Consider the following 19822-nt stretch of genomic DNA (forward strand, 5'->3'; position numbering starts at 1 on the left):
AGAGAACAGAATAACTGTGACAGCAAACAGGAAGAGCCAATGAGGGTTACATAAACACGCACAAACACACTTTTAACACAAGGACATTCATACTGATGAGGGCGCAGATAAATGTAGGTCGGGACAGAAAGGAAAAGTGAGAGAGACTCTGGGCTTTTCGGGATGAGAAACGTCTCACAAATGATGGAGAGAGGGAGGGAAGCAAGGGACCAGTAACAGTACATAGAAAGAAGGGAAGAGGAAAAAAAGTGTGCTGAGTGTGAATAAGGGAATGTGACAAGTCGCCTCTCCGATTTAGGTCAACATTCAAAACCATCGTCTCTCTGTAGGAGCAAATGGGGCCTTGTGTGTATTAGTGCCATATGTGTTTTATGACACACTGTTTGATGCTTTTGCAAGTGTGTTTCTCCCTAATGATCAAGTTCATTCTAACACGAACACTGTGATTAATTTAACAGCTACCGTTAGAAAATAAACACTGACACAAACTCATCAGCCCCCCTCGACAGCCCCTCTCTCTCTCTCTCTCTCTCTCTCTGTCTCTCTCTCTGTCTCTCTCTCTGTGGGGAAAGTGGACAAAGCGTACATTGTTCCACATTCTTCCAAGGAACTACTTGTGGAGGGATGTGTTTCCCGGGAACAGGGGGCCGGTTTATCCAGCCTGCACCATGCCATTGACCCTTGACACCAACTCGGCGGCCCGAATGCACAGACATGCAAACATGACCGTGATTTAGCGTGCGGGATCACGCAAACATGACCCATTAATGGCCATAATGAACACAGCATGCATTTACAACACGCGCACACACAGCTGCCACTACACAACATTGCACAATGAAACAAGCGCTCTGGCGAATTACACATGCTGTAATTTACACTCTGAGACAGACGCACGATTGAAATACAGGCCTTAACGCAGCAGTCGGACTTGTCCGTGCTATAAATCTCTCTTAGCTCATATATCTATTATACACACACACACACACACACACACACACACACACACACAAATGCACAGAGAGACATTTTGGATAAACAGGACTTTAAACAGCGAGGATGTTTGCTGTGCATGCACAGAGATTAGAGTGTTCAGGGAGGATTGTGCTGACGAGCTGTTCTGTGTGTGCATGCCAGAGAGACGAGGACAAAAGTGCATGGTTTAGCTCACACACAACACACACACTTTTGAATTTCATTAAATTGGCGCTTCAATTTGATTTTGTCTTCCCTGGTGATCTGAGTGTGAGTTCTCTGCTCTAGCACATCTGTGCCTTCTTTCTTTTATAAATCAAATTTTTTGGGACATCCAATACAATACAAGAAGATATTTGTCTGAGCCTCAGTTTTTATTCCACCCCCCCCCAACCCAGTCCTTCTCTGTCCCACGCTTTCTTTCTTTTCTTCTTGCCTTTTTTATTGTTTGATAGCATGCACAATGCCAAACGAATAATTTGTTGCATGCTGTCATACGATTCCAAGATTTTAATCGTTGTTGAGAATGCAAAAACCATGTTGGAGTTTTGGGAAGTGGTGTTTGTGGGTAACTGATCGCCTTGATGATATTATCAGCCTTGTAATGTAAGTGGACCAGCTTTTGCCGCTGTGATAGGTCGATTTGGGTTCCGCTTCAGGGCTTAGGGTTCTAGAATAACACGTAACAGGACTACAGCCTGCGAGGATTTAGATCAACTTGCACAGATTAGGAAGCTGGGATCGTAGCGTACATTACCCAGTGTTCCTGCTTAAAATGCCATTTAAGCAGGTTTTTAATTACACATCATCCAGAACAATGTGCTGATTTATAACATGTTTATTAACACTGAAGTGCCTGTCACACCACTCTGTCTGCCTGGCCTGGGCTGGTCCTCCTCAAATCTCTGTCACCTTCTCAAACCACTGTTTTAATACATGCAATTATGCAGTTTAATTAAGGTAATTAATTCTGTAGGGGAGCGAGAGAGAGACACACACAACCTGCCTCTATTCAGAGTTATGGATCCGACTTAATCCTCGTGCCCCACACTCCAAACTCAAAACAACCTGAGATAATGGGACCGTGTGTGTGTGTGTGTGTGTGTGTGTGTGTGTGTGTGTGTGTGTGTGTGTGTGTGTGTGTGTGTGTGTGCGCGCGCGTGTGTGTATTCACTAACAAGCTAATAGCCTGCTCTCAAACTTGAAGTGTCTGAAACAGGCAGAGGTGCGATAAGGAATACATTTACAGGAAACTACATTTTCAAACCAGACCTCACACTCCACCTGAGTTGCTGGTGCACTGGTGGTGGAGATTGTGCCAGTAGTTTTGAGATAGCAGGTGTAGTTCTGCAAGTTTGGGTATTTGACAGAAGGAGAGAGTGAGAGAGAGAACCAAAAATAATCCCTGGCCCCAATATCCTGTTAAAACATTTGCATGTTCTGCCTGCCTATCGTGCACACTTTACCTGTGTAAGCTAGTTTAGCACATGGTTTAGATATATCGACCCTGATCTCATGAAAAATGAATCCACATTTAATTAGATAAGAGCTCTGTGTTTTATGATTATATTTCATTAATAAAATCGTAAGAAAACATTTGAATGCTAACCACACCCCAGTCCTAATTTTAACGTTCATAACTCTTCATTTGAATTGAGTTGTGTAAATAATTAAAAATTTATTCAGTATATCATGATGAAAAAAGGACTGAGGAACTGAAATGTATGAAATTTTAAAAAAGCATATATCGTTCTTCCTACACATTAAATTACAAATATTATCATGGCAACATTCTAATGAGTTAATTCCAACTCATGAGGAGACTTGTGTACAAGTATTATACAAAAATACAATTTTTTTTTTTTTTGTGGTTAAATGTTGGATTAGGGAAGGAGATGCCTTTTTATACTTCTAAATATTTGCCTTTTAACAATAACACAATATCATTTTTACAAATATGAGCTGCAGTTTACACTTTGATATGAGAAAGGCAGGTTGGATATGCATTTGTGTAGGGGGGACTGATGGGCACAAAAGCCACGCCTCTTTCACTGGGACTGACAGGTACAGAGGCCACACCTCCTTCACTGGGACTGACAGGTACCAAGGCCATGCCTCTGTAACTGTAGAGTGCAAAAGGAATTTCATTTTATAGTATTGATAAATAATAATAATAATAATAATAATAATAATAATAATAAATATACACTTTAATTATGGCAATAAAAATCAGCCTTTACACCCGTAACAATGGCCTCATAACTATTTTGTGCTTTGAATCAACATCAAAATATGTAAGTGTTGAGAATGGTGCAATGATTTAAATCTGATAATATTTCCCATATTTATACCTCTTAGATAATGCTGTGTTTGATAGTAACAAATTAGAGGTTTAAGATTTTGTGAAGATTTAAACATTGCATGTTGCGCTGTTACTCCAAATACAGAAATCCTAAACAATCCATCTAATCAGCTCTCTTCCTCCTTCACACTCACACACACAGAAGCTCATTCCCTCTCTTATCCACTCCCTCACACACACTGCCAAAAGAGCATCCTTCCAAATGTGCAGGCTTCCAAGCCCAGCTTCAATCTGCAAATCCACTGAGGAAAGACAGACAACAGAAAGTATGTCACATTCAGCAAATCACACCACACACACACACGCACACACACATACACAAACAGAACAATCAGCCCATAATCCCATGAAGCAACATGTACACGCACACGAAGAAACAACCACACGCCCGTCCACCTGCATCACAGAGACACACACACACAGTGTCATTTCACTGGCATCACTTGTTCTCCTTGCACAATCCATCAGCTCTTTGTCCTCACGCTTTTTCCTTTGCCTCATTCTTTTTCTCTCTCGTTCCCTCTCTTTCCATCCCTCCCTGGAGCACTGGGCAGGGACAGATGTCAGGATGTATTATTTCGATTGGCTGCTTCTCCAAGTTGCTCTCTCTCTCCATTTCACTTCAATGTGATGAGCTTTATTGGCACGGCCATATTTAGTTGCAGCTTTGCCAAAGTGTCGTCAAAAATAACAAGAAGTGATGTATTAAGAAATTCATGAAGTGTTGGCTTTGATTACACTCGGATTTTGGTTTGGACTGGAGAGGAACAGTTCAAAATAAAGGAAGGGAAATGAGAAGACAAAAGAAAAAAAATGCAAATACGTGTAACTGTAGAAGTCTTGGTGAAGCTGTGGAGGCCGTGTCAGCACTTGCTTTTACAGACTTGCATAATGTCCGCTGGATGTTTGTCCCATTGGGTAACATAATAACTACTCACTAGAGGAACATGGATCTTACACCTCAGTAATATCAGTCATATTCTGTGAGAATGAGTTTGTTGTTTAATTGCAACACAACTGTGTTGTGTGTTTCTAAAATCAATGAGCACAAAGAGATTGAGAATTGTGTATTTATAAATTGTGTTTTTAACAAGGCATCGAAAAGAGGATTATAGTAAAGTTAAAGACTGACATTTAGGCCAAGACTGAATAAGGCCAAGATTTGTTAATAATTATTGCAATATGGACTATGTTCTACTGATATCATAGTAGAACATAATACTGATTTTTTTTTTAGTATTCAATTTATCGCAAAGCTTATTGAAACCACAGTGTGTAAGCACCTACTGACCACAGACATCCAACAGAATGTTTGACACAAAATTCCATCATACTTATACAGTATGTAAGTATGTGTATATGTGTAAACCAAAAACATTCAGCGAGTGGCAGTTCTGTGGGCAGAAACACTTCGTTGAAGAGAGAGGTCAGAGAAGAATGGCCAGTCTGGCCAAGAACAGGAGTCTGAGGCTACAATGGGCACAGGTTGTTTTCCGCACCATTCTGTGTAAACTCTAGAGATTGTTGTATATGAAAATCCCAGGAGATCAGCAGTTTCTGAAATACTGAAACAAGCCCATCAGACCCAACACCGATGCCATGGTCAGAGTCACTGAGATCACATTTTTCCCTATTCTGAAGTCTGATGTGAAAATTAACTGAAGCTCTTGACCTGTATCTGCATGATTTTATGCATTGCACTGCTTCCATGTGATTGGCTGATTGGATAATTGCATGAATGAGCAGATATACAGGTTCCTGTTAAAGTGGCCAGTGAGTGGCTGGTGTTCCTATTAAAGTGGCTGGTATGATGCTTATAAATTCCTGTCATAAAAGCCTAACCAGTGACAGGGGCTGCGCTAAGTACATTACATATATACATATTGTCTGTAACAATGTTTGACTATATCGTCCCTGTTAAATAAATAAACAATATCATGTAACCCTAATGTCTTTAAATGGGTCGATTAAAGTCAGCTTAGTCTGGCCCAGTAATAGATGTCCATGGATGTCTCTGTTCAGCCGGTGCTCAGTGTTGCCCTGAGGTCTGGATCTCTTTTGGAAAATGACTGTTTTAGTCTTTTTCATGTTTCCTGTCAGGCTCCAGGTCTGTCAGTCGTGCTCCAGTAGATCCAGACTGTGCTCTAGGCCGTGTTCAGTGGGGGGCAGCAGAATCAGGTCGTTCTCTTAGAGGAGCAATTTGATCTCAGAGTTGTGTGGAATGAGACCAGGTGCTGCAGGACACTCTAAAATGGCGGCCTGTTCAGTCATGTAAAGGTTAAATACTGTTCACTTTAGAATGTAACTAAACTAATGTTATTAGTCTAGAGATTTATCCTCTACACGTATTCTATAAGCTTTGTAAACTAGACCTTTGTTCCAAATACAGTTGAATGCTTATGCTACATGCTTGTGCTTTCTTAAGACTCTGCATGCAAATATTTATGTTTGTTCTCTTTCGGGTTGGTCAGAAGCTGTGCAAAGCGTCACTATGACCGGATATTCTGTGATTTGGCACAAATCCAATTGGCTTGATGAGAGTGTTTAAGTCTTGAATGAATAATAGTACAAAAAGCTTTCCCCAGATTACTGTTCACACAGATGGCCCAGTAATTATTCGGATCAAATCCATCTCCATTTCTGAACGAGGGAGTTATGAGACCATGAGCCCAGATGTCAGGGACTACATTGAGAATCATGTTGAGTCGTTTGCGAAGGACTCATTTATTTGGATGTACCTGTGTACATTTTGAGACTGCATTATTATTTTCTAGGTTTTTGCTCACTATTGGGAGAAGAAGTGGTGAAAATAATATATATTGTGATACTTAAAGACTTTATCATGATATCTAATATTTATCCTCATCATTTTACTGGAGATTTGCTAGCATAGTGTCAGCAAAATTGTGGAACCTGAAAGAAAAGAGAGTAGAAGTTAAAAAAATATATAAATTAAATAAAAAAGTACTTAATAAGGAAAATTAATAAGGCAGAAATGATTGGTGCTCAATGAGTTTCTCGTTGCAGTGGAGTTATAAAAGTCCTGACACCTGAGAATCCCCACGGCACTCAGAAAAGTGTATCACGATGTTAATATAGTGTGAGATCAATATGCTAAAACTTAATGGATGAGAGCAGGGAATGCTTGAGGTCCTCTGTTGTAAAAATCGAATTCATTTTCTTAGGTATTTTACTTTGTACAGATTCCATATTGAAACTGATACTGCTTATGTGAAAATGAAGTGATTCTGAATACTCCCTACACCACCATTTTGTTTCGTCTATAACTCTGTTTTATTTAAATGTTTTGGTGCTCCCAGGAGCTATTTTTATTTACGGGCTCTTCATTTCTACCTAGTTGTGCTTGTGTATATTTTTTTATTCTTCATTTTGAAATCTTCACTTTATTTCTTATTTCTGTCCTATTTTCAAACACTCGTGTCAAACCACTTATCATTCCTGAGTTTTTTTTAGTTTCTTAATTGTTTCAGTCGACATATTTGGGCAGTCTTAATGAAGGTATAATTCATATTCCTACCTGGAAGATGAATGTCTTCATTACTGTGGTGAGTGTGTAGTTTGCAGGAAGGTGTTTAATAGTGTTGAATTTTGGAGGCTCTGATTGCTTTCTGGATCTCTTCTGTGCTGTTTCAGGCTCGGTGCTATGACCTCCGCATATTGAACAGTTTACTGGGCTGTGTGTGTGTGTGTGTGTGAAGTGTTAGCGTCTGTTCTTTTAATGAACACAGTAATTTGGCTGTGATCGTTCTCTCTCTCTCTCTCTCTCTCTCTCTCTCTCTCTCTCTCTTCACAGAACTACAATATGTGGTGCTGGTGAAGTCTGGCTTTCAGATCAGTATGGCTTAAGACTGTCTGTACTGATTTAAAGAACTCCAGATGCTGCTGTGTGTGTGTGTGTGTGTGTGTGTGTTTTAGGCTGCTGTGCTAAACCATAGGGTTGAGAAATTTGTGTACCTATTCTTATCCAGACCTTCTCTGTGATTGTGTGTGCATTTATTTGTGCTTATATTTGTACTTGTTTTGAAGAAGTTAGTCCTTAAAGAGACAGACCTTGGCCCTTGGCTTGCAAAAATACAGAAACGCACACACGTGTGCACACACACTGACCCGCACACATTTGCATGCTCACTCAGGCTTGGTGAAAACACAAACCATCAAATAAAAACAGATGGAAACAGAATAACTTTGTAGACACACATTCTAGCACTAATGACATGCACAACCGTTGGCGTGCAGGAATATACGCCATCTGTGCCCAAACACACACACACACACACACACACGCGCGCCCACGCCCTGTCAGTGTCAGTGTACTTGCTGGTTTTCTTGTCTGGCAGAGCTGTGCTTGCCTTCATTATAACCTTTAATTAAAAGTGACAGTAAAATGTAATTACAGTCTTTAGAACGGACTGCGCACTAGTGAGCATTCTGCAACCATTTTGGCTGTCTGAGCAAGTGTGTCTGCGTGTGTGTGTGCGTGTGTGTGTGTCTCTGTCTGCGTGTGTGTTCAAATTTTCTTCTTGTTTGACATTTGGCTCCAAAATGACCTAGAAATGAATAACTTGTAAGAGCGCCTTTGAGATCGCCCTAACTTTTCTCTGTCTCATTTTCCCTCTTTCTTAATATAGAATCTTTCCTCCTCCCTCTTTCTCTCTCTGTTTCACACAGGCCACTTTCCTCCCATCAGACCATTGACCCACTTCCCTGTTTTTTTCGCCTCTCATCCCTCTATCCCTCACCACCCTATTTGTTTTCTCAGAATTCTTGTCCTTCACCTGCACAGTTTCTCCTTCCTACTCCACCTCCTCGGATGTCTCTGGAAGTACAAGTTGCCCCAAGGCCCCGCAAATGTTTGGTCACGCATCAAAGCGGCATTATGCTTGCGTCACATGTAGCTAGGCTAATGTAGGGAGTGTGTTTGTGTGTTTGGAGTGTGTGGTGTCGGGCAAAGACTTGATACAGTTATAGCTTCAGAGCCACACTGAAGAAACCTGTGGCCTCAAACATGCTTTGGGTACTAATCACATTGAAAGGTGTTATTTCACTCAATAAACATATGATAGTGATTTCAACTTCAAGATTTGCTTCTACTGTGATATCTTTTTTGTCCATATTGTAAATAAGCGTGTCATACAGCGTCAGAAACTGCATAAACAAGTCGATTAGAGATTATTTAGCAGCTTGACATTGTTTGAGATGGGTGTGTGCTGATTTAAACACCATTTACAGTCATTAAAAAGAAAAATCCATCAGCTCCATCCATTCAAGCCATCAATTCACACATCCAAACAATACACAGTCAATGCTCAGACCAAAAACAACATTCAGTAACAGAAACACATACATTATAAAGAGGAGAGAGAGATCAGTTAAATGATAAACAAAATAAATAACAGCAGAAAAAATTAAATGCCTAGAGGGGATTATTATTCTGGCCCATCAAATCTAAACCCCCTGGAGCTGTGGCTAGTAGCCTCCTGTTGGATAACCAGCAATAGACACACACACACACACACACACGTTTGTTTCAACATGCCCAAAAAAATACCCTGGGGAGGACTGAGTGGCCACACAGCAAAGAGCCTTATATCTACCTAAATTAATTCCTTCCTCCTTCTGCCCCCCAAATACACACAGACAAACAGTTCCCTCAGTATGAGGCTACACTACCATGAGTCAGTCTGCAACAGGTGTGTGTGTGTGTGTGTGAGGGAGGGAGAGAGAGAGAGAGAGAGAGAGAGAGAGAGCGTGAGAATGAGAGAGATCTACATTACAGACTTAAAGCAATTAGTACTTTTCCAGAAGCAAATGCCCTCATGAGATTCACAGCTTAGGGTTTGTGTCCAAATGGTGTAGCGCAGGGGTAGAGAATAGCCATAATAGACTTTGATGATTATAGAAAATAGGGTGTAGGACATCATTTTCTCATTTTCCATAAAGACTCCAGTTTAAAACAAACAAGGAATCAGTTAGATCTACACTATTGTGTTGTATATTAATGAATATTATATATTATTGCCTGTAATCTCTTGAAGAACAAATATTTCAAGGTTTTTTTTTTTTTTAAGCAAGCAAACACTTTAATACATCTGGACTGTAATGTATAATAGATGTTAAATGTGAATCAGTATGGTTTCAAAGCACAGAATTTTCAGAGCTTTAGAGTGAGTGTGTGAGTGTAAGTCTCTCTTATAGACCTGAACAGACTCTTTTTAACTTTGTACATTCATCTGATGGAGAAGAAAATAGCAAGGTTAAAAAAAAGACATTCACGGCTGTATGAGCAAAGAGCACAGAACGAGAGAGAGAGAGAGAGAGAGAGAGAGAGACTGGCTATCATTGACCCATTTCTGCAGGCTCCCATTCCAGTGACTGATATAAGCAAGGCAGACCACACACACACACACACACACACACACACACACACACATTCAGTGCTTCTTACACACATTCGCACTCACACATTTAATCAGCGAACTCACGCAGACATCATTCACCTGTGTGGCCATTCACTTCCATCAAAACTCCTCATGATGATGCTCATACACAGAACAGGAAACACCACCCAACCGACACACACAGATGTTTGTAATTATACCTTTGTGGGGTATTTCCATTAGGGCTGGGAGGTGTACCAGCGTTAAAGTGAATACTGGTATGTTGCAGTGGGATTTTCCCATACCAGGGATATTGTGATAAGCCAAAAACAAGGCATGAAACAAATTAAACATGAAATTAAACAGCTTAAATAATATGTAGAAACTTAAAAAAAAACTTAAATGCGGTTTAAAAATGTAGTATTAACTTTTTACAATGATGCAAAAAAATGCAAATTTTTAAAATGACTTTTTTGGCATATTGTGATATATTGTATCGTCGGTATAGATGAAAATATTACGATATGAATTTGAACTCCTAACGCTCATCCATAATTACCACTGACTTGTGCATTACTGTGGCTAAATAATACCATGCCTACACATACCACTAAAACAAAAAAATCCTCAGGGATACCAGTCAGACATTTTCACAAGCTCAGAATCATCACAAAATCAATCAATATAAGGACATTTGGTCCCCATAATTGGATAAAAACAAGTCTACACAGATACACACCCACAGTCTGTCTTCCACTTCCACACACACACACACACACACACACACACACACACACGTTAAACGATTTTTTTTCCATTCTTCCTGCACAGAAAAATAAAGACAGAAATAAATGAAAGTGTCCTTCTTGACCGCTAAACAAGATTGAGGTCTTGACTGTATTTTCCCTCGCCTAACCTTGCTAGATTTATACATTTCCCTATCATGCTAGATTTGATCTTTTGAAATGTGACTCATCCATACTGAATTGAAACCGCCTCACTCAAGGTAAGCTTCCCATTCATTAAACTCGCACACATACACATGCACACAGAAACACACACCACCTTGAGAGATGATGCACAGATACACACGCTCAGACACGTGCTTGCGCCCACAGCTGACCCAGTTTGGCTGGATGTTGTTCCTGTGAGATCCACATCTCAGTGCCAGTGTCATGAAAGCGTCCTGATGACGTTCTTCCTCCTCCAGAGAGAACCCACGATACTGTGCTGCTGCTGCTGCTGCTGCACCAAGCTCCAATCAGAAGAGGCTTGTGGGAGTGTAGTACTCAGGAACTCTCCAGCTTTTAGTACTCGTCATTTTTGTCCCCTTTTTTTGCCCTCTGTACTTGTTTGCACTCCTCTGTTTCTGCAGGGAATGTGTGTTTGGCTCAGGGTTCTTGCGTCAGCACACTGTTACTTCATTCCTCACTCTCTTCTTCCTCTCTGTCATTCACAGTGACAGTGTAATTTCTCAAATTAGAGTATTATTTTAGGAGTTTCCTCCATTCTTGTTCTTTCTCTCTATTTAACTAATTTGAACCTCACGTCAGTCCTTTTTGTTGGAATTTTTGTATATTTTCAGTCATAATATTTACACTACAGGGATTCGGTTACATTGCTTAGTTTCAGAACAGTGATTTACATAAAGCAGCTTTTAAAATATAAAAATGGAATTTGACACGGCTGATTTGATACTGTAGTTTGTGTGTGTGTGTGTGTGTGTGTGTGTGTGTTTAACAGAATAAGCATTATGTGCATTTTGTACCCCATTAGATTTTTAATTAGCTTTAGTAAATGAATGTTCAATGATCAATAGCGGCATCATTTTTGTGTTATTTATTTTTACAGCCTCACAATCTGTTCATTTCTGAAAACTGTTATGGCATAAAGTGGCTTAGTAAAAGTCTGACATCTGTAGGCAATACAAAACCGCTTTGTTTTATTGATCACTTTATTTTTAGAGTTAACCACCCAAAGCAAATTCACATAATTACTTCAGATCATAACTAAGAAATGACTTAAAAAAAAAAACAAAAAAACTTTTTTTCAGCTCTTCAGAATAATACTCCATCTGTTTATCTCTTTCTCTGTCGACCTCTCTCTCTCTTTTCCGCTCTGACCTGTGTAAGCCCATGGACACCTGCTCTGGCCGAGTGTGTTGTTTATTTGTGTTGTTGTTGTCCTTGTGATTGGCAGATGGAGTGACTGCAGAGTGTGTGTTGGGGTGGAGACGATTACAGGGTCAGGCAGGTTAACGGTTTTCCTCATGGCTTAGCACCCAACCTGGCAGTCCTCCAGCATCTCACTCCTTCACACACACACACACACACACACACAAGTTGCTTTTCCTGGACAGCATACTGCTGTGGACGAGGCCTGTTGTCCATCAGGTACAGCCAATACTGATGATACAACTAGCCATATGCAGATATACATTTTCTACTCAGCTTTAATGGAGCAGGTCTGGGAAATATAATGTTATGACTTCAGTATCAGAGCACAGCACTACATATTGCTTTTTATAACATTGGCCTACTGAGTATTCATAATGTCAAGTAGTTGATTGGATGATAAAATCTATTTTTTTTTTTTTTGCACTAGGGATATAACCAAATACAAATATATTACCTGGAATGAACAGATAACTTTTGTTTTTAGAAAGCTTGCCAGAAAGGTAGAGCATGGAGGTGTGCATTGGGACTGGGATTCTGCCGGATGCAAGAAAATAGTTGTATGAGCAAGAGGTTTTTACTTTCAAGCTGTCAGATATGAAGCTCATGGGACAAAGAAAGAACACATTCATTAACAAGAAAGTATGGCGTTCGTTCGTTTATCCTTAGTAACTGCCTGGTCTAAGTCTCTCTGGTTTAAATTAGGCTAATAGTTTGTTTATATTTTGAGAAGTAGAACCAACTAGAAAATATTGTAAGCAGAAGTTGTAAGTATTGTATTAGAGCCAGAATTTACAGACATCTCTGGGTTTTTCCAGTTATAGATATTTGAAACAATAAGCGTATATAAATATTTGGAACGGTAAACACATACAGATATTGGTAGTGCGTTACACCAATATTTTGCGGCAACTATTGTATTTTCTTCCATTTTTTTTCTATTTTTCCTTGTTTAAATGATTTTTGTTGATGTGCTACTACTGGATTTTTTTTTTTTTTTTTTTTGCTGGAGCTTTGTTGCTAAATGTCTAAATCTGAATATTGTTATTCATATCATATATTGTGAAACGGTCTTCAAGTATTATGATATATTTTTTGCCATATCATCCACCATTACATGACATTATTATGATACTGTATAATAATCCTTCATGTATGTGTGTTTTCATTCGGCACCATATAAACTGAGATAATCTTTCAAATGTGTCCAATATAAGGAGATTTCAGATACAGCTGTCATAATGCTGCCTTCCGATCTCGGGAGCGCAAATTTCACAGTAAATGGCTGCCTTGAGATGTAACACAAGAGTAGACGCAATATTTTAAAGTGTGCACAGTAACAATATTGTGAATGCTGGACATCATGTTATATCATACAGTATAACGGACTATGCTTATCTTCAAGACTGCAGCATATTAAATTTGACATATGTTTCCAATTTCAGCCAAATCATTTCTCCACTTCTGTCATATTTTTATACTGTATTAAAATAGTTGGCAAGCTGGTGTTACTGCATCCTTATAAGTCAAAAGGCTTTACATTTCAATTCCCTTATATGGTGTGTGTGTGTTACTTGTTAAAATTCATATTTTTAGCATATGTACGCTCCTCTTTTGGGGCCAGAAATGTGCATGTGTGTGTTTGTCTGTGTGCGTGTGCGTGCATGTGTGTGTTTTACGTTTCTTGCGTGTCTGCAGCCAGGTGTCTGAGATGTCCCGGGGCCTGTGCCTTCATACTGGTGGTTAAAAACAAAGAAAACACAGTCAGAGAAAGAGAGATGTGAGAGCATGATGTGAATCGGGCTGGAAAGTGAATAAGTTGCTGAGAACGGAAATGTCATGGAAAGCAGAGCGGAGATCAACACGACACACACAGCATGCGAGCCGAGTCACCAGGCTCGGTCTTCCGTCTGTGTGTACGTGAGCACTATATACATGTCTGCTTTTGATTTGGGGGTGTGTTTGCATAAGTGTAAGTATGCGTATCCTCATTTGTAATTATTATGAGGCACATTTATGCTCCAGCGCCAGAGCTGTCACTCTGATATACTCATATGTACCTCGGGAGGCTACTTTAGCTGTCCTGTGCGCACATTCACACACAATCTCACACTCCCAAAACTCCACTCACTCATAGTCTCGCTGGAGATTTAACCCAGCATTCTCACACACTCCCACACACCAGAGATTTGACCGAGCCTCATATTGTCTCTCTGTCTCCCCTTGTGAAAATGAACCATGGGTTTTTGGCGCAAAAGAAAAACATAGGTCGTCGGTTAATTATCAACGTAACAGTGAACAGAGGTATCACAGTACAAACAGTGTAATGTTGTAGTCAGGAGAATAACATACAGAATTACAATATATTATAAGATACCATAGTAAAACTGTGGCTGTATCTAAAAAACATAATTACCCAAAAGCACTATAGTGAAACTATGATTCAGAGTGTGATAACCATACTAACCATAAAGTAAAACTGTAATGTAGAACAGTAAACCAATAAAAAAAATATTGTGTATTTTCTCTTTATTTCTTATACACATATCATGATGGCACTGCCACTATATGTTATTGTCTTTTTGTCTTTTTTTTTTTTTTTGTCACCTGCCAATTCCCACCCACTGGCCAGCTCCGCCTATTATATGACAGCTACCAACTGGGGAGGAGGAAGGCTATCACATGCTTCCTCAGAGATGTGAAGCTTCTGTGTGAGTGACAGTATGCTATCCTTCCCACGTAGACAGCATGGCCAGTTTTGCTTCCTGGGGCATCACCAGGATTCAGACTCGAGATCTCCTGATGATAAGGCGAACACTTCTCTGTACCACTGCACCACTCAGGAGCTCCTATATACACTGTTATTATTTTCGTCCTTGACTTGGACACGTCTGTCAAATCTGCGCTGAGTGGAGCTGCATTACATTAACTACCATCAGAACATTGCTGTTTTTCAGCATCAGAGACACACCGGTTTTCCAACCGCGCTGCAAATCACACACATTTATGCGGACGATTTCCACAACGGCTCCACTCCGTCGTTAAACCCCTTCTTTTAGGGTCACATAGCAGCCATATTTTTTGGTGTTTATGGCAGGACATTACGATTTGTGTTGATGCCAAATGTTGTTAATAACTGCTCCTTTGCTCTTGTTTTTGTCCCTGATGTACATTAAGCCATGTCTATCTCTCTCTGTCTTAGTGTACCCTCTCTGTATCAGTCTCTAGCTGCATATCAAATGAAGTATTTTGCAAACTTTTAGTGGGAAACTTGATAAGATACTTGGATAAGGTACTAAAACTACTAAATAATGAAGTGTGGCAAGTTGGACATGCTATACATAGTGGATGAGGCGGTGCTGTTCGAGGCAGCTAAGTTTAAGTCTGAAAATGTAGGATTTTATATTCAGCAGTTGCTCTTTTGGTGGCTGTTTAGTGATGTGAGGTGCCGTGCGGTAATATATCATTTCCGTTTACTGCAAAACAGCACTGAGCAATTTGATATATTACTACCTTAAAACCCTACATCATGTACTAGATATTCAAATACATCGTGTTTAGTGTAAGAATGTAATGCATACTTAGCCATTTGTGATGCAGCTTCTGCCTTCCTCACACACACTCTCCTCCAGCTGTCCTCAATCTCTTAATTGCTTACGAAGCCTTCGTCAATAGTTTATATCATTTTTATGAATGTGTTGCATTTGATTTATAAAGTCTTATTTGGTTTCAGGAAATATGAAGCAGGAGCCAGAGGTATAAATAGTGAGCCGAAGTGAATGGGAGCTCAGCTCTCCCAGTTCATACTGCAAGAGAAAACACACCATAATTCATACACACACACGCAAACACAGAAACGCTCACGCTGCTGTCTTTACAGCAGTTTTCCATTGAACTCTGCTCTAGCTCCGCTATGCCTCTTTCTAAAGCGAATCCGAACTTTAACCGCAGGATCCAAATAGAAACCGTGTGGCTTTCAATTTTGCAAATTAAATCAGTGTTTTGTGTGACAAAGGATTTTTGCTCGTGGGAACCAACAAAGCATCCCCACAGCGTCAGACCTTTCATGTTTCCTTTCATTGTGGGGTCACTTGTAAAACAAAAAAAACACTTTCACACACACCGACACACTCACACACTCGCAGGCTCTTTTTGTAAAGCTCTATCTGCAGATAAAACAAGATATAAAAGCAAAACACGCGCACACACAAACACGCTTGTACACACTCATACTCAAGCCCACTTTCTCTACATTTGTATACACACACACAATCACAGATCCATTCTGAATGGATCTATCTGCAGATGTGGAGTGAGATGTGTTTTGAATTATGTTTGCGTTTGAAGTTGTGATATGAGCAGAACACATGTATTCAATTGAGCACCGTTATGAGTTTTGTTAGGTCACACACTCACTGTGAGGTTAGACAGAGACACACACATGCAACACACATAAACACAAATGTCTCGACACAGTAAGAGCTTCTGACCTAACACTCCCGTCTGCAATGCTTCATCACAGTGTCTGCTGCAGGTGTAATCAGAGATTTTGGTGAAAGTTAGCTCTTCTCTCTCTGTACTCTTCCTTCTAAACACATACCAAAGCTAGAGGAGCTGAATGCTAGCGCATGAGCGTTTTGAATTTCAACTAAAGTAGACATGCCACCTTGTCCTGACTGGCTGGATGTGGTGTGTTTGTTGTCATTCCTGTTAACCGAATCTGAGGTACTATAGACACCTGAGTTTTTCCTCTTAGCGGGGATTTTATTTGCAACTGTCAGAAATGGCAAATATTACAAAGTGTGTTTTGACTTAAAAAAAAAAAAAAAAAAAAAAAAAAAACACTGACCATACCTTTAATTTCATCTAACATGACTAAAATTCTATATTTTCCTTTTATTCTGTTTCTCTGCTCTTTTCTTTCTGTTTACTTGCAAATCTGATCAGCATATTCACCCATTTCACTGGTCTGCGTGATAATAGGAGCTAACTTGTTTTGTGGATGATTCACAACATTAAGCATAACTATAAAGGGATTTTTTGAAAAAGTACAATAGTTCTTTTTTTAATTTAATAAAAAAAAATTTTTTAGACGAAACTTAAGGCACGCTTATATTTGAAAATAATCAACTTCATTGTTGGTTATTTTCCTGCGCTGCATTTATTCCTTACGTATCAGAGGATTCATATTCACGTCACTGGGTGCTTGACGTGATCTGATCTCTTTAATGCGTCACAGTGACCTCGAGAAACCTGGTTCATTTGTAAGATACATAAATACCAACATACACACACAGACACACACATGTGTACACACAGAGGTCCAGTAAGTGAACAGACTTGGTTATCCTGTTTGCAGTGAGCGAAGTACAGCTGACTGTGCTGTTATTTCATTAGCGTAGCTTTTTTCCCCTTCTCTGCACTCGTCTCGTCTTCACTTCGCTTTCTTTTCTTGTTTTTTATGAGCAGCAATGTTCTGCAGGAGCCTCTGTCCTCCCATTTTCTCTACATCCTCCTATCACTGCTTATCATTATCTCAGTTACTCATTCCTCCTCCCTCCCTCTGTTTCTCTCCCTCTCGTCTCATCTCAGCCCAAGTCCTTGTCCTCCCTCTTGTCACTTTCCTTTTTCCCTCGCTCCATTTTTCTGCTTTCTTTATTTTTCTTGTAAAAACATAACAAACAAGCCGTCACAACTTGCTACGTCTCTCTCTCTCTTACCGTTCTCTTTCTCCCCCTTTTGTGTCTTTCAGTTTGCATTTTACGCTCCAAGAGCAGTTGTTGTTCCACAAATAACCAGCGCCGGGAGTCAGCTTGTTGCCCTCTTTTACTCTCTCTCCCTTTCTCTCTCGACCTCTCTCTCTCTCTCCCTTTCTGTGTCTTTTGTATGTCTTTCTCTCTCCATTGCCATCTCCGTGTTTCCTCTTGGCCCCTCACATGTTTGTTCTTCCTATCACTCATGTCAGAAACAGCTTGTCAAAGGCAATCAATGTCTTTTTTTTCCTGCTCTCTCTCTCTCCCTCACTCTCTTTTCTTTTTTCATTATTTTCTCTGCTTCTATTTAATTTGATCTCTCAACAAGTCTGTTTTAAATTCCTGTAACCCTGCATGTGATGTGGCTATCAGTCAGCCTAGTAACAAATGTGCTTATGTAAGAGTGAGCCCAAAGCACACTGCGATGTATAAACGCTGATTATTCTTAACGTCTTAGAGTAAGCACTTTTATCTCTGAAAATGTGAGTCACAGCAACATGCTGCGAAAAGTAGCACATTATTACCTACATGGATGACCTTATCACGTCTAATGACTTTAGCTTCCTGGATTCTACATGGTCACCAAAGCTGAGACCAATGTGTCTTTCTGTTTTTTGTTTATGAAGAGGTGGAAAGAGTCCTGAGATCCTGCAGGCAGAACAGAAAAAAAAAAAACACTCCTGAGTTGTTTAAATGCAGTTTAGCTCAACTGGCAATTCATCCTTTTTTGAAGGTTTGGCACAAATGTTTTGAATTTACTTCTGTTCACAGTGAGTTGAAGTGGTGGTTGTTGTTGTTTTGGACAAAGCAGCGGTGGGAGCGTAGCGTCATAGCTAGCCTGCTTGCGGTTTTAAGGCCTTGGCGTCTGTACAGCTTCCTGATTTACAACGGTGCAAACAACTGTGGCTGAATTTTCTTTGCTAATGTTCAAAGAATGCAATGGCACTAAGAAAATATAAGCTACTATTTTAAGTTGGATTTGTTTTCAAAAAGTTTTCTCTTTTTTGTTCTTTTTTTTTTGTTTGTTTTTTGTTTGTCCATTCAACCTCATTTTTCTCTCTGTAATATTTCCTCTATGTGACCTCTTGAACCTCCTGGATTTTTTTTTTCCTTAATGCCTTTCCCTGTGTGTGTGTGTGTGTGTGTGTGTGTGTGTGTGTGTTTGTGTGTAAAAGAGATTTTTTTTTTTTTTTATCGGCTGGATCCTTGGTGAGTGTGTGAACCCTTCAGGCCCTATTTGAGCTCCGAGCTGCGGCGGTTTCTTTTTAAATGGAAAAATGTAGCACTTTCCAATTGAGACTCTGATAAAGAGAGAAAGAGAGGGACAGTGGCCTCACCTTTCTCCTATCTTATTTCATTCTCTATCTCTCCAGCCCTCAGTAAATAAGAACTTTATTAACGTGTATATAAAGACATTTCTTTCTCTCTCTCTCTCCCTCTCTCTCTCTCTCTGTCTCTCAGTCTGGAGCAAACACAATTTCTCTCTCTTTTCCTTTTTCTCCTGCTTATTAAAGTTGCACCAAGGACACTCTGTCCTTTAACAGTCAGTACTCAAGGTCTGACTGAGCCGTGCTTTAAGCATTGTTTAGTCCTCCAGTAAGCCAGGTGCAGTCAGGTTCATGTCTGCTTCACGCTGGCCCACTTCAGCATCTCACTGACCAGGTCAAGGTGTGTGTGTGTGGTGTGCGTTACACTCTAGGAAATGAATGTCCTCCAGGGAAGCTCTAAACGAGGGCATTTTTGAGTTCTGAAACCCTGCACTGATTATTTCTGCGCTCCCTGTGTGTGAATTTTAAATGTGAGAACTGTGACTCAGTGCTGCCGAATGACTGTGTGCGAATGAGGTGTGTGTCATTACAGCAGGGTAAAATATACCATGAGAATGCATGTGGGCTCAGTCTCATACATTCCTGTAAATAATTCACTTATTGGTGTATTTCTTAATTGCCAAATATAAAAGCTGTGCTTATAATTTATATGCTCACGTGCATTCTTCTGTCTGCTTCTTTTTCCTCAGCCACATCGGACGGCACGCGTCAGGGGCTGGAGAGCATGAGAGGAGGAGTGTGTGCCACACAAGGCATGAAGGTGGTGCTGAAAGTTGGACAAAGTGAGTACACACACTCACACAGTGCACAGACATATACATTGATGGTCACT

General features: G+C 40.0%; 1 protein-coding gene and 1 long non-coding RNA gene across 2 annotated transcripts in view; one reads left to right on the top strand and one right to left on the bottom strand.

Moving 5' to 3' along the window:
• The window catches only part of efnb3b (ephrin-B3b), a 65434-nt gene that overhangs the window by 36049 nt on the left and 9563 nt on the right, over nucleotides 1-19822 (top strand). The window contains exon 3 of the mRNA XM_026936981.3: nucleotides 19680-19772. Coding sequence (XP_026792782.1) covers nucleotides 19680-19772 — 93 coding nt within the window. The remainder of the gene's footprint in view (nucleotides 1-19679; nucleotides 19773-19822) is intronic.
• On the bottom strand, nucleotides 1185-11039 carry LOC128318124 (uncharacterized). The gene is made up of 3 exons (XR_008301609.1): nucleotides 10801-11039; nucleotides 3472-3579; nucleotides 1185-3098 (listed from the first exon to the last, which is right to left on the bottom strand). It is a non-coding gene; the product is annotated as an uncharacterized LOC128318124 (long non-coding RNA).

This window comes from Pangasianodon hypophthalmus, chromosome 4, assembly GCF_027358585.1.
Source record: "Pangasianodon hypophthalmus isolate fPanHyp1 chromosome 4, fPanHyp1.pri, whole genome shotgun sequence".
Classification (NCBI taxonomy): Eukaryota; Metazoa; Chordata; class Actinopteri; order Siluriformes; family Pangasiidae; genus Pangasianodon; species Pangasianodon hypophthalmus.